This window comes from Coptis chinensis, chromosome 8 (assembly GCF_015680905.1).
Source record: "Coptis chinensis isolate HL-2020 chromosome 8, ASM1568090v1, whole genome shotgun sequence".
Lineage (NCBI taxonomy): Eukaryota > Viridiplantae > Streptophyta > Magnoliopsida > Ranunculales > Ranunculaceae > Coptis > Coptis chinensis.
In genome coordinates, this window is record NC_141463.1 from 18,052,747 (window position 1) to 18,068,512 (window position 15,766).

General features: G+C 36.1%; 2 protein-coding genes across 2 annotated transcripts; both read right to left on the minus strand.

Annotated features, from left to right (window-relative positions):
• Window positions 1-6,827: 6,827 nt before the first annotated feature.
• On the minus strand, window positions 6,828-9,033 carry LOC147480301 (proline dehydrogenase 2, mitochondrial-like). Its single transcript, XM_086576196.1, has 4 exons — window positions 8,401-9,033; window positions 7,529-8,174; window positions 7,186-7,426; window positions 6,828-7,097 (listed from the first exon to the last, which is right to left on the minus strand). Exons 1-4 carry the CDS (start codon window positions 8,947-8,949, stop codon window positions 7,067-7,069), a joined length of 1,467 nt encoding a protein of 488 aa, XP_086432322.1. The 5' UTR covers window positions 8,950-9,033; the 3' UTR covers window positions 6,828-7,066.
• Window positions 9,034-12,288: 3,255 nt separating this feature from the next.
• Window positions 12,289-14,822, minus strand: LOC147480302 (proline dehydrogenase 2, mitochondrial-like). The gene is made up of 4 exons (XM_086576194.1): window positions 14,137-14,822; window positions 13,178-13,823; window positions 12,852-13,092; window positions 12,289-12,589 (listed from the first exon to the last, which is right to left on the minus strand). The coding sequence occupies exons 1-4, from the start codon at window positions 14,746-14,748 to the stop codon at window positions 12,550-12,552; spliced, it is 1,539 nt and encodes a 512-aa protein (XP_086432320.1). The 5' UTR covers window positions 14,749-14,822; the 3' UTR covers window positions 12,289-12,549.
• Between the last annotated feature and the right edge of the window lie 944 nt (window positions 14,823-15,766).

Here is a 15,766-nt window from a genome sequence, read left to right on the forward strand (position 1 = left end):
ACTAGTTGCTGATAAAATGTGTTCTGTTGTTATTTGTGATTGAATTGGAAACACATTGACATTATCATGGTCGAATCAGATATTTACCTTCATTCTAATACCCTGCATTACCGAGAGTGACCCGATCATTTGGACTGAATGTATGTGATGAGTACGTGACCTTTGACTCCGTCTTCAATCATTTTTTTTGTCTATGTTGAAATCACAAAATTCATATCTATGTTATGAAATATCAAAAATAATGTTTTATATACTGAGTTTTATTAGCTATTTTGAGCTAGTGATGTCATTGTTCAATTTCATATCAAGTCATGAGTTTGGGTTTGCATCCCATATCTCAATGTTTTATAAAGAAAGTTGCCTAGCTCTGTATTATAGCTCTTTTGAAGCCAAAGATAACCATTATCACTTGATCACTTCTGCCCATTTCTCTTGTATTCCAGCCACTTAATGTTATCTCTTTTATCATCCCTGCATTACAGTGATAACGGCCCAATGACAAAGCCCAATAATAATTTCGCATTAAGCCCATCTTAATTTTTAATTTCAAATTTAAAGAAAATTAGGCTGACATCATCATTTTTTATTTATAATTTCAGTTCAAAGACACAATTTCATTAATAATTTCGGCTCAAAGATAAATTGGGATGACGTCATCATATGTAAATTCAAATTTACATATGCAAACTTAAATTTGCATATATAAATTTATATTTTCATATGTATTTTACATATGCAGATTTAAATTTACATATATTTAAATTTGCATGGTTGACAATTTGCATGGTTGACGTCAGGTCGTTAGCCTTTTGTTTTTGGATTTAGGGCGAAATTAAAATTCAAGTGGACTTGGGGCGATATTTTTTTATAAAAGAACTTGTCTGCATTATTATTTTTTTGAATAGATTTGAAGTTATGGCAGACCCCAACCTTTATATAGAATCTTAAATAAATAGTTTCATTTGTGTCCTCCTCAATAATAGTCATAAGAGTTGAAGTCAGAGGAGTTACGAAATATTCCAATATCTGGTCAATAGCTAAGACTGCTAGGTGATCAGCAGCTCGATTCGTTTCCCTAACATAAGTGATCAAACTGACTAATAAGGTCTTTAATTGCAGCTGTTAAGTTATCGCATTGCCATGGCTGTTAAGTTATCGCATTGCCATGGGGCTCTTTCATGGTTATTCAGAATTCTGACAGCTCGTAGAGAATTTGAAACTACTTCCATCTTCATGATCTTCATCATCAAACATCCCTGCAAGCCATTAAAGAGTGCTTTTAGTTTTTGAAAGAGTATAGATCTTACTTGCTTATGAGTAAGCTAGCACCACTTTACCATTTGCATCTTGTATGGTTCCTCCATTTCCACTTCTACAGTCTGTCAGAGAGACATCTCCATTAAGTTTGGCTGCATTATTAGTAGTTTAGTACCACCTTGTAATGATTCCCACATGCACAATCCCATTTCCTTCTTGCACGCCCAATGTCGATCCATCTCATTTCAACACGTTGCCGACATAAACATGATAGATATTGTTTCCTTGGGCACCAACAAATTTCATAAATTTGTCTCGCCGGTCTTTGAGTAGCTAAACGCCTTGATCAAAGAAACAAACCAAGTTATCAAAAAATAATGATATGATATTTCAGCGAAACTTGTCGATTTTGTTTACCTCCTTATTATGCTATCTCACATGAAAGGGAGCCGAATTTTGGACCCATTTTAGAAAGCTAAAGATACGAGATACACATTCTAATTTGTAAGAACAAAAATTTCCATATTAACAAGATTCTTGATTTGATTATTTAGAAGGTAACTGTTTTAAGAAGCTGTCCATGATCTCTTCTTATGAAAGTAATATCATATATATGAATGAATACTTTACATAAACACATAATTTTCTTTACAAACAAACGGAGAGACAAACAAGTTCCATTAAAGTAAGGTATATACTTTATTAACTATCTTCTTTTATTGCTTGTTTTCTGCTCTTAATATGGACATAAAGCCATAATGTTGCTCGATCTACTTAATCTTTTATATACCTTGGAAACTTACTGTTAATTATTGTGTAAACTGAATCAATGGGGGTTTTCAAATTAAAGCTTTAATTTCTTAGTTGCGAGACATATCTTATCTAACTACCTAGAACATATATCTAGCCATTTACTTGTGTTATATAATATTCAACTATTGATTCTGGCTTTTTCCATGATTTTTGTGGTATGGTGTAGTGGTTGGGCAGAAAACAAACAATCTTATGACATTATGCGTGCCATTCATGTTGGTGCGGCAGAATAGCAGAAAACAGGAATACTATATATTCTTAATTCCTTGTATTTTATGGCTTGGGTAACAAAATTTCAGTTCTTCTCAGCCGTATATGCATGTTGGTTAGTCAACTGATGAAGATTATCATGAATATTAAAGATTGAGGCCATACTTCCGTTAAACAATAACAATGTTATTCCGTAATCTATATATATGTTCTAGCTGTTACTTCTGTAATTTTGGAATATACTTCGTTAGTGTTTAAGTATAGTGTCTATTTACACTTACATATATATTTTTTAACGTGCAGATGGGCCGTCGAAAACTTAACATGCTGCAAATAAGCAATGAGAAGTCTCGCAATGTGACATTTGTCAAGAGAAAGGCCGGATTAAAGAAGAAATTGCATGAGTTCACCACATTATGTGATGTCGACGCCTGTATGATTGTCTACGGACCAAACCATCGTGATCATCTGGTTGAGCCAGAGACATGGCCAGAAAATAAAGATGAAGTGTACCGAGTCCTCAATCGATATTTACAACACGACAAGGGTAATTGTACTACGAAAAGAAGCGAAAACCTGACAAAATTCTTCGAGGATCGAAAGAAGAAGCTGGAATATGATCTCGAAAAAATGCGCAAAAAGAATGATGAGTTTGAAAGTTCTATGTGGGAAGATCAGGTTAACCAGTTATCCAAGGATCATCTGGAGCAATACTATAACTCATTGGATACTAAGATTGACTTCATCACTAGGAAAGTGGAGTTTATAAAGGGGAATCAAAGCATGTTACAGATCGTAGAACCGAGAATTGTCCAGCAAAACCATGCACGATTGGATCAAACACAATCTTCAGCACAACCTATTGCTTATTACCCGAATCCACATGAGCCCACGGGGTTTCCAGATCCATCCACAGGCTTTCCAATGGGCCCAAATATGATGAACCTTGTGTATGGCTATGATGGCAGATCTTGTACTTGTAGTACTACTTGTAACCAGCAGCATTTTCACGATCAAGGACTAATGTCGTTCGGTTGGACAAATCAACCTGCAGGACCATCATCGTTTCCCTTTCCATCAAACATGCCGTCGTCATCAGATTATGTGCCGCTTGCAATGATTGCGCCTTCACAGCAAATGCAGTCTCTAGGTGGGCAGACCATTGATTTTGAAGCTCTTCAGAATAGTAGGTTTTAGGGGATCATTTTTCCTAGAATTAGTGTTTTAGTGTTGGATTTGATTGGTCCTTAGTTTTGGATTATTTTTTAGGGTAGACAGGCTGTGTTATATATGTTGTTTTTGTAGTGAAGAACAATGGTAGAACATTCACGGAGAAAAAATAGTTATTATATACGGAGTCATGATATACAATTTTATTTTAATATTAGACACACGTTTTTCTTCTTTTTTATGTTGCTGGGTAAGTTTAAATTCTATTAAAAGAATAAAAGAAAATACAGGGAGAAGAAAAGAGAAAAAAATAAAGTTGTGGAGCTCGACCAACAGACTATCCTCTCCGGCCACCATATTAAACACACGAAAAAAATGGTTTAGTCGACCTGAAAAAAGAATTTGCTTGGTGGAATCTCTATTAGCTAGAATGCTTGATAGTGGGAGAATGTGGAATCTCTATCAGCCACCGAAAAGATGATTCAACATCCCAAAACGTTTCAATCAGCCTAGCTTTTACCATATATTCCCCTGCACTCTTCCTACTTGGGCTTTAGATTGTCTTGTAAGTAGCTCTACATGTCAACTTCAGAAATGTCTCATTCCAAGTTGTTTTAATTCACATCTTTTAGATTCTTCATTGGTTAGACATTGTGGGTACGTTGTGGACTTGTGGTCAGTAAGAAATCTCAAGGACCACAATTTCATCACAACAAACTAAGCGAGTGATATATAAGAAACAAAAAGATGGAACAATTGGGGATCAAATAAGGTGAGTTTGTCTAGTACGATTATTAATTCAAGTGGAGGGTCATGTTGTTTTGTTTGGTTGAGCAATTAGCTAGAATAGTTTGGTACCTCTAAGAAGTCAAGGCCGGGGTGTCTTTGGTAGGTCCAAGATCACTGCCTCGATCAGAAAGTTTATTAGAGAAGCTTTTGTCCTAAAATATTGGTATTACGTCTAATGAAGTGATGCTCGAAGAATATGTACGTTATGGGAAATTGCTTCTCATTCTGACTTGATTTTAACTTAGTTTTTTTATCCGTAGACTCTCCTACTACGCATTGTAGATAGGTAGTATAAGAGATAATACTACGTACACAATCACCATGCTTGTAGAGAGAGTAGACTACATAAGTACAGAATGGGAAGAAACTATCCATGTACATTATTGCCGGCTACAATGTCCAGGATGAAGCTAGAATCTATCGAGTTCAATAAGACTGTCTCGGACGCACTAGACATAATTCACTGTTTTGCACATTATTGTATCAATCGACCATATTATTAATGATATCCTCCTGATATTTCATAACTCTGAGTCTTTGAATGAGTATATTGTTTGTATGATGGAGTTGATAGAGAATTATAGAATTATATTATTTATGAAACTTGGATATCAAGTACCAAGCACATATCTATACTCAATTATTTCTTTTATATATGTTAATTTCCATGTGCTGATGTGCATGAAGAATATAAGTTACACAATTTCCAATACACACGAACAATATGTTCCCGTTTTAATGAGTTATGTGGTTAATTGATTTACTCTATTTGTTATAGATTATTTTTGCTAAGGGCAATTGGTTGTATTTGTTATAGATTAGTCATGTCGTGGACTTGTGTAGAGACTTCGTTCTGTTTTGTAAGATATTAAAACTTGGGTAAATTCTCCAATCGGCTATGATAATGTCAATGTGTTTTCAATTCGACCACAAATAGCAACACAACATATTTTGTTAGCAATTAGAGGGGTAAGCCAAGAACGTTTTGCACTGAGTTGCTGACAATGTCAGATTGGAAACAAAATGACATTATCATTAACGAGTGGGGAATTTACCCATAAAACTTACTGGATTTTTTGTTAGTTAGTCTCTCAAATAATAAACTATTTCAAAGAAATATTTTATAGATTTGTGGATGTACACTCGGCTTTGGTAAGAAGAAGATTTTAATGAATTCGACTCAGCATGATGTAGATTCATTTTCAAGTGCGTTTAAGCTTACCTCATGTGATCAATTTTAATATGGATGGAACATGGAAGTAATCTTAGCCTCTTAGAACATCTTTATGAGAGCTACCAAAAAAACACCAAACCGAAAAAACATCAAATTTTCACCAAGCAACTACGCGGTTTTGCCACACCGCGCCATATAGCCTACGCGGTTTTGCCAACACTGCGCCACTAAAGCCCAACTGACAGGCCCATGCCCACGCGGTTTTTAGAAAACCGCTTGGTGTTCAGAACACCGCGTGCTACTTTTATATAAACAGGTCCACAGTTCTAATTTTCAGAAAAAGCGCACGCGGTTTTGCCAACACCACGCCCATAGAAGCCCAAGCCTACGCGGTTTTGCCAAAACCGCGCCATAGAAGCCCATTTAGCAGCCCAAGCCCACGGTGTTGGAAAAAATGCGCGGTGTTAGCAAAACCGCGTGAGTGATTTGATACAGCATCAAACCTAGAACCAAATATTGACCGATTTGGTGTTTGGTTTGATTTTTTTTTTGTATTTTCATCAACATGTGACTCTCCTGAAGTTGAAAAAACACCAAATTGTTAAAAATTTGGTATTTGATGCTAAGTTAATATCACTTCTAAAGATGCTCTTAGGCATCAGCATTCAAAACATTTGGACTTTGAGTATGGAAAAAGATCAAAGTTGAATGGAAGCTATGCAAATTAATAGTAACTTTTATGCAATCAGCTATATAAGCCGACCACAAATCAAAAGGCCTCTAAGTTGTTTATAGATATTGATTATAGAATGCATAAATAAATTTAAGATTATTTAGCCTGAATTAGAGTCACTCGTTGAAATCAAGTCAGCATTTGTAAATAAAAGTGATGCACGTGCAAATCCGCAATATCCCTCTATCGGTCTATCCTTCGATTGAAGTACATTATTTGAATATATATATCTTTCTTTTAGAAATCTGGATTTCAAGTACTGGTATAATCAATCTTCAAGTGGTGGACAGCAACGTAAGCTCCCTTTTATTTTAAGAAATCATTGCCCTCAAATGTCAATGAGACCCTATAACTTGTGAATATGTGATTCATGGGTGTCAATGACTGTACCAGTCACCAACTAGTAACCAAGTACCTATAACCGGGATCCTTTAGTCATTTACCTAATTCCATTATCTGTATAAAGCTCAACCATTGGAATCGGAACCATTTAATAAGAAGAGGGATCGGAATGATATAAGCAGTCGTGAATTTATGAGAAAAGCACCGTTTAACGTGACACAACAATGCTATGGGTAGAAGTTAAAATGCTATGGGTAGTGATGTGTGTCGCGCTAAATGGTGCTTTTCTCATGAATTCACGACGGGTGGATCAATTTTTAGCTTGTTGCAAAACTCGAAAATCTCAATGGACTATATTTGCTACATTTGATTGTAAAAGGAACAATATGATACATTTTATGTCTTTTATGTTACACAAATGTAATATCCCCACAGTATTATATTGATTCCGAGGTTCGTTACGTTTCCTCTTGAGATATCTTTTAGGGGAGGTCCTGTCTGTGATCATCATTTGGCTATGCCTTCGAAGTATGGGCACAGTAATTGATGCAAGTTTGCACAACTCATCTCCCCAGATTTTAGCTTCTGAGTCTCCTCACTAATTCCCTCCTACAGACCAAAGAAACATGCATGTACAATTATTCGCCATCTCTATAATCAAACATTCATATCTAAAGAGAAATCTTATGTGACGTACCTCATAAGTTGCCTATCCAATGTTGAGGCAGATAATATGCCTCTATTCTCTTCAGCTCTCCTAAGAAGAAAGGGTATAACCATCTCTACTGGTCCATATGCAAGGTACTTGCTCACTAGGAATCCTGCATTTCTCAGACCAAATGACAACCCTTCTGCCATTCCCTTAAGTTGAGCAAATTGGAGATTTGGATTCCCCTTTGCAATTTCTAGAGCTTGCGCTTTCTTCACAGCCATTTTCCCTAGAGAAATGACCACAGCACAAAATGTACAAGAACATTAATTAGTACATGTACCTAGACAGTAAGCAATATGTCCATGAAAGGAAATTCTCAACCACTCACCAGATTCAAGGTTATGCGTAGCAAGTAAGACTGCTGCAGACCTTGTCGAGACCTTATCGATCATAAACGACGCACAGTCATTGTAGGATGAATGTGTTTTTTGAATGCTCCCATGCATGGGAGAAGCATAGCCTAAGGAAGAAGCTAGTTTTGTTTCACTTGACAAGTAGGCTCCTCTTACTAGTTTAAGACCAATAGTGACTCCCATGTTCTTTGCAGCATCAGTGGCTTGAATCATTCTATCTTTTGCATCTTTCAAGTAAGCTTGAATTGTCCCATACACAATTGGATTGTTGTCTTTGTTGAATTGGATCATAGCCAAGTATGTTAAATAGTCGATGGCAGGTTGTACCGTCGTATACTCTGCATCAACTAGTAAAGGGAGATTCGTATCATGGCATTTTTGGGAAAGTTCAAACAATCTTTCGCGTGCTTTTTCAATATCTTGTTCTTCTTCTAATGTTAGTGGCTCAGGCCTTTCTAAAGTATGATAAAAAGGGCTAGAATCAGAGAGGACCGGAAATGTATCATGCTTCCATGGGAGATTAAAAGAAGGATCTCTATGTTCCCATCTTAATAAATCGCTTACTCGTTTGAGCAATGAAATTGGACATATCGCTGTGATCTTCATACATGCATAGCTCACCTGTTGTATGCAAATTTAAAAGGAAAAAAAAAGGTGGAAAGGAATGAGATATATCTTGATCGTAACAAAACAGAGACGGAATAAAAGAAAATCTCTAATTACAGTACCTACATAACATAGAAAATCTTGGAATTTTTTTATATAGTAAAAATGATATGTATCTCATTAAAACCATGAATTTATAAGACTAATAACTGAAAAAGACTGTAAAGAAACTGAAGCTTACAGAGGAGGAAGGAAGCAATTTTGTAGACTCAACAACCTTAACAAACTCATTCAAATTACGATCACACGACGGATTATCTGTTGCATCTTCCAATCCATAATCCAGAATTCCTCTCAATCCACTATCCCAAATCCTCTGAAGTGTCTTTGAAGCCTCATCCAAGTTCTCACCAGCACAAAAATGTTCATAAAGAGTATGTTTTACCATGCCAAGTACTATTTTCTTTGAAACCATGCTTTCCATCAATCTAGACTTCATAACCCAAGTTCCCATATCCACAATTGGATCAAAAGAAGCCATTTGAAGATTCAACAATGACCTTAATAGCTGAAAACTTGAAACTGATGAAAACAAACTCTCACCATCATCTAGACTCAAAGTTTTATGACTAGTAGGTGTTGTTATAGGCTTTCTCTTGATTGTGTTTTCAAGTTCTTCTGTTAAATTCAAAGGAGTAGTAACTGCTGTATATGTAGAAGGTGATGAGTTGAGAGATTTGAGAAAAGAAGGGATGTTTTGTTGAAGGTTTGTAGAAACTCTGTTTGCCATCAAAGGTTTAGACTTTTTCTAAACAACTTTCACTAGACAAGTGTGTTTTTTCTTCTTTTCTATAGGCATTTTGTGGAGAACAAGGTTAGCTTATTTATAGAGTTTTCGTCGTAGGAGAATTTTGTAATTAGAATCTCGTATGAAGGGTTAATTGATCAAATGAAGATCCCAAGAGATTTAAGAGAATCTCAGAATTTCCAAAAGATTCCATAGAAATAGGTAGAAATGGAAATATGGCCTATGTAATAAATGAATTAAGCCGTAGTTTCTGATATGAATTAAGCTTTTATACAATTTTTCAGCACATTGAATTTGCAATTCTGCTGCACTTTTTTCAATAATAGACTCTATAGTCTATAGTCTATACGAACGCAAATTATAATCTACCAATAAATAATGAAATAATGTCAATTTCTAATATAAATTTGCGATGTCTCACGAATAATGTGGTAGTTTTCATTTCTGGTCTTAATGAAAGCTTATATCAATGGCTTGAAGCCACCTCTGGCGTTTAAATTTTAACCTAAATAAGCTCAATAGTAAATTACATCCTGTCCCCAACATATATCTGAATCAAAAATATAAATAATATTTTACGTCTTTCTTTGGCATTGTTTACAGAAAGATTGAGCTTAAAATCCATGGGTCACATAAACTGGAGGGCGCCGATCTATTTGTCTACCGGATCGCCAGCAACTCTAACTTGAACGCTGAAATGTTGTTGCCTTTGCCATCAAAGCATAGAGTACGGACTACGGAGTACATGACCTTTCGAGACCCTGACTTAGCGATCTACTTCTTCATGCCGAGTCTCTGTCAAGTTCGGGTTGGAGATATGGCAGGTTCAAATCTATGCTATCAACCATGCTTCTATGCCGTTGGTCATCTCCAACTCTTTTAATTCTGCAGTGAGAATTTTGTGTAGTCCGTTTCTTCAGAGTTTCAGCCAGTTTGTTCCTAGCGTTTCTTTCAGACCAGATCAAGTATAGACATACAGGGTACCTTGTTCACCATTTAGGGACCTCGCCATGCAAACTTTGTGCAGTTAATTTTGTGCAAACTACTGAAGATGCACCAATTTATCAAATGGACCCCTCCAGCATTAGATAGAAATCTTGTCTTCTAAGACGAGATTTTCTTCTTCAAAGAATTGACAACATCTGACTCCTAGCCTGGTAGCATTGAGTAAAACGCGGGATGATATATCTAAAAGGAGAAGTTGATTCCCAAAGAATCAGCTAGTTTCATGTACATCTTCATTTTCCTCCAGTAATCCTACAATCAGATTGCACTTGTTTCCACTGAATTCAAGCCCCGACACGGCGACACATATGCTTGAACTGCCTTCAATCTTAATCATGAAGAATGTACTATCTTCATGTGTGTTGCAGTCACATACTCACATCACATTGATAATATCCTCAAGTACGTAAAAAGTTGAGTAAGGCTCTAGATCTTCTCTTTTGTAGACGCTAATCCATGGTCTTCACTTCACGTGCAAAGTGCTGCCTAGAAAATTTTGATGCACCTTGCGTCAACCTCTAGAAGCATGTGCTTTCCTTGTCTGGTGGCCCATCCAGTGGGTTTTGGTCACCTGTTCTGCATGCTGACGAGCAGTCGAGATTATTTGCTTCAGTAAAGCTTTCATGATCATTACACTGTACATAGACAAAATCAGTATGACAAAATTAAAGTAAGACTGCAGAACTCTGTTAGAAAACTGAGAGTAGGTACCTTCAGCTTCTGCTGACTAATGCCAAAAGTATTATTCCAGTGCGCTTTGCATCAACCTCTATAAGAAAATTGTTTATCCCTTTTATGGTAGTCCATTCGATGCTTTGTGTTGCTCGACAATCAGTGGCTGTACCTGCATAGGATGAGTCTTTTCTTGCTGCAAAGAAGATTCCATAATCACAAAATTGTACATAGCCAATATTGGTGTGTTCATCAGGGGGCACAAAGGAAGATCCAAAAACATTTAGTTGCAAGGATGACAGAGGTGGAAATGCTAAGAAATTTGGCGGTTAGCTGGGAATAAGTCTTGTGTTCTGAAATTGCATTCAATGAGAAATGACAGGATGGATGATTTCCAATTCTCAAAGACTTTTGATGCTTATCCCTCAAAAAATAACATTACGAAGAATGCAAACTAATGATGATGGTCAATATGTTGTGATATAATATCTCAATAACATGTCCAAGAGAAGTTAGTCAATACAGGACTCAGATTAGTCTAGGAAGTTGTTTATATCAATTGATAATCGCAGCTACAGAAACTCGATCAAATGAAAGAAAAGATTTACTCAGAAAAATGTCAAGCTAAAATCACAAATTAAAATTCAAGAATGAAAAGATGTATGAGAATGAAGTACAAGAATCATTCCCTAGCTAAAATTATATATGCAAGAATTTGTGATATACGATATAAGATACATGCTTTTCCATTTCATTTGGAACCCCAGCTTGTTAAGTTAGGGTTGTCACCCTGTCAAACGTGCGCTGATAAGGAGGAGGATAGTTCACCATTTACTATATTGTTCAATCCAGGCAAAAAGGGGAAAAGAGTGGAATCTAACAAAGAGGTGCCAAATTAAAAGTAAAGACGTGTCTCGCAAACTTTTTGTTGATATCAGTGGGTGTCCAGTGAGAGTTTGTGTGTGAGTTCATGCTTGCATGTATTAACTGCTTTCTAGGGGGGAGGATAATAATGTTATAAAGAAACTGTTCGACTGATTATATATGCTGAATGAAGCAGAACAAAGGTCAGGCGATGGATCATTGGCAAAGATGCATGTAAGGCAACACTACCAAAGACGAGGCAATACCGCCAGGCAGTGACAGTGTGGCTCAACAAAATTAAGTACATTGGCAACGCCCAGGGGCCGCCTTTGACTACATAGGGTATAGAATGACTATTTTGCTAAAAAACAAGTGACTATAAACAGTACAATGGAGAATTCCAGGTTCTCCAAGTTCAATGATACATACACACATTATGAGTCTATTGACCAAGTATTACTTGTGACTTGTGAGTACTCTGGGGTGAGCAGTGGCTTAATTTTGTTGTAAGTGGAGAATGTGGAATTCTCCACCAGGGTGAGAGATCAGGATAATGGCATGCTCATATTATTATTTACATTCTTTTTAGTTTGTTTGTTTCTATCTATATATATACTGCTCTTTCTCATCTCATTATTGTCTTGTTTCTTAATTTTGTATTCCTTCTATTCTGTTTTCTGTTTTCGTATTTATACAATAGCACAGTTAATTGTTTTTTCAGCAGCTATGGAACACATTCACCACAAATCAGATCAGGAGATGATAAAAGGGACAATAGACTAAAGAAAAGAGCAGAGCCCATACTCTCAATTACTAAGAAGAAAAATTTACATAAATACATACAACCTAAAATTTTATGAACAGAAAGAGAAATAAAAAAGATCTGGCCATGGCTGACCGCTGACCTGTTGCATTGGCAACCTGAGGTCCAGACCCTTACATGCTCCATGATCTCTCGATGTGGACTAATTACACCTAGGACTCTGCCCTTGAGTTATGAGTTCACTGATTGATAGAACCCATGATCATGTCAAGATCACCTCACCAAACTGCAACTTTGAGTCTCCTTATCAATTCCTTCCTGCAAACCACACAAATAACCTCAAATTAGTTTTGTTACCAATCAAATGCATAAATAACATCATTGTGTTTACTACTATGTCTAGTTCCATTATAAAAATATATTAAAGCGGACAAGATGTTTTTTACTGAAATATTGTGTAGCAAATATAGTGAGGTAAGGTAAGTTTTCGACATTATACACATTTCTATTCATTTGAAATTTCTAAAACATGGTAAATGTAAACTGATGCATATTACAGTATTGCCTATATGGAACATACCTCATGAGCTGCCTATCCAAGGTTGAGGCAGATAACAGTCCTCTGTTTTCTTCCGCCCTTCTAAGAAGGTATGGCATTACCATCTCTACTGGGCCATAAGGGAGGTATTTGCTTACTTGGAACCCTGCATTTCTCAAACCAAACGATAACCCTTCAGCCATTCCCTTAAGCTGAGCAAATTGGAGCTTCGGGTTCCCCTTTCCTATACCTAAACCTTGTGCCTTACCTGCTGCAACTTGCCCTACATAATCCATATATATCAGCATACATAAAAATCTTACGAAAGACAAAAGGATACAAAATCAATGAAGATCTTTGAATTTTACCAGACTCAAGGTTATGTGTGGCCAGTACTACTGCTCCAGTGCCTGTGAAGACCTTTTCAATCATAAACGACGCACACTCATTGTAGCATGCGTGCGTTTCTTGAATGCTTCCGTGAATTGGGGAAGCATGGCCCAAGGAAGAAGCTAGTTGTGTTTCACTGGACAAATAGGCCCCTCTTACTAACTTTAGACCCATAGTGATTCCCATTTTCTCTGCAGCTTCTGTTGCTTGAATTGTTCTTTCTTTTGCGTCTTTCAAATAGGCTTGAACTGTTCCAAATACAATTGGATTGCTATACTTATTGAATTTCATCATGGCTGAGTATGTTAGATAGTCGATGGCTGGTTGGACAGATGTATATTCTGCATCGACAAGTAAAGGAAGATTTAAATCATAGCAATTCTCTGAAAGCTTGATTAGCCTTTCATAGGCTTGTTGGAGATCATGTTCTTCTTGTGGTGACAAAGGCTCAGGTTTTTCAAGAGTGTGGTAGAATGGGCTAGACTTGGAGAGGATTGGTAATGTGTCGAGCTTCCATGGAAGATCGAAAGAAGGGTCTTTGTATTCCCATCTTAGTAAGTCGCTAACTCGTTTAAGCAGTGAAATTGGGCAAATTGCAGTGACTTTCACACATGCATAGCTCACCTGTTGATTACATACAAATTTACAGGGTCAGGAAATCAATAAAAAAACAGATTGCAAAATTGTTTACATAACAAAATGTAATCCAAATTATTAGATGCTTTCAAGAACAAATCTGGAAAAGTTAAAAATAAAGTTCATCCAGCATATATATCTGACTCATTAAACAAAGGGCTTATAAAAGAGAATTCCATTAAACCAAAGAATCAATAATCTTAAACAGTGGGCCAATATATCAAAACCAAAACAAATACTAATCTAAAATGATAAAATAAATCCATATTATAAAATGTGGTAAGATCGATCTAAAACTTACAGAGGAAGGAGGAAGCATCTTTGTAGAATCAACAGCCTTCAGAAACTCATTCAAATTCCGATCACACGACGGATTATCAATGGCATCTTCCAAACCATAATCCAAAATCCCTCTCAAGCCATCATCCCAAAGTTTTTGAAGAGTATTAGAAGCTTCCTTCAAATTCTCACCAGCACAAAAATGTTCATAAAAAGAATGTTTCGCAATAGCCAAAATAATTTCCTTACAAAGTGGTGTATCAATCAATCTAGATCTCATAACCCAGATACCAAAATCCACAAATGATTCTATAGAAGCTAAATGAAGGTTAACTAATGATCTTAACAGCTGTTTTGTGGACACAGATGAAAACAACCTTTCAGTATCATCAAGACTCAAACGTGCTGTGTTTGAAACTTGTTTGTCAAGACTGTGTGTTATATTCAAAGTGCTAGTAATAGAAGTTAACGTAGAAGAAGGTGACGAGTTAATATATCTAATGAAACCTTGATGGCTTTGAAAATTTGAACAAACGGGCTTGTTCAAAAATGGATTGTTTGAGGAAGACTTGTTGAGCAAGTTTACAACATTTGGTAAGTTTCTGATGAGTTTTGTAGAGACTCTTCTTGCCATCAAAGGTTCAGAGCCTTCACAAAAGACTTTGTGTTTGTTCCTGTTCCTGTTCCTGTTCCTTCTATGACGGAAATGTGAAAGGTGGTGGGTTTGTTTTATAGGGAGTTTTTCGTAAGGGGTTGTATGTAAATTTGTGAAGAGTGTAAGGGTGCGGTTGACGTCAGCATTGTGTGTATGAAATATAGATCATGGAAATAACGTGAAAAGTGGGGACAGTTTGATTGAAGTTTGAATTATATAAGAAGGTTTTTGTTACTGATAATACCTCCTTTTTTATTTGTTTTATTACACATACCCCCTCATTGTAAATGTAATTTGCCCTGACCATATATGAAGCATGAAGGAGAGCGTCGAGGTACCTAAAGTTATTAGGATTTGTATATGGAAAGAACTCTAGGCGGCTCGGTGTTTTCTCCCTATTAATTGATATATTTTAACATTTTTTATTTTTATATAATTTTTAATAGTTACTCAATAACAACGTTTACAAGTGGAAAAAATATTAGTCTATCGACTGATCGACATGGACGAGGTTGAGTTATGAAAAATGTGTAGCTACAAATGAGGAAGAAGGTAGAGTGATGCGGTCTTTGTTTGATTTGAGTATAATCTCAAAACTTAAACTTTGATATGAATTGATTCTAATTAACGTTTAATCTTCACAATAACTTATAGTAAAAACCTAAAATGATTAGTGCTGAAATTGTGTCACATTAGAATGATAGGTAATTTATGAAAGATATTTTATGAATTTTTCTAATTTCTAAGGAGTAAAGATGGAATCCAAATTTCGAAAGATATAATTAGCAGTTTCAAATTAATATTTTTATAAGGGCATGTCTGCATACGAGAAATGTCTAGGGAGGGTTTTATCTTGAAACATTGGAAAAATATGTATGTCAGTTTTAGTGGACTGTTGCAATTACAGATGCGCATTACACGGGGTGTTTGATGAACTGGACTTACCCTGTCCTTAGGAGGGTGTATGGTTGTCAATTGACTGGAATCATGAACTTCA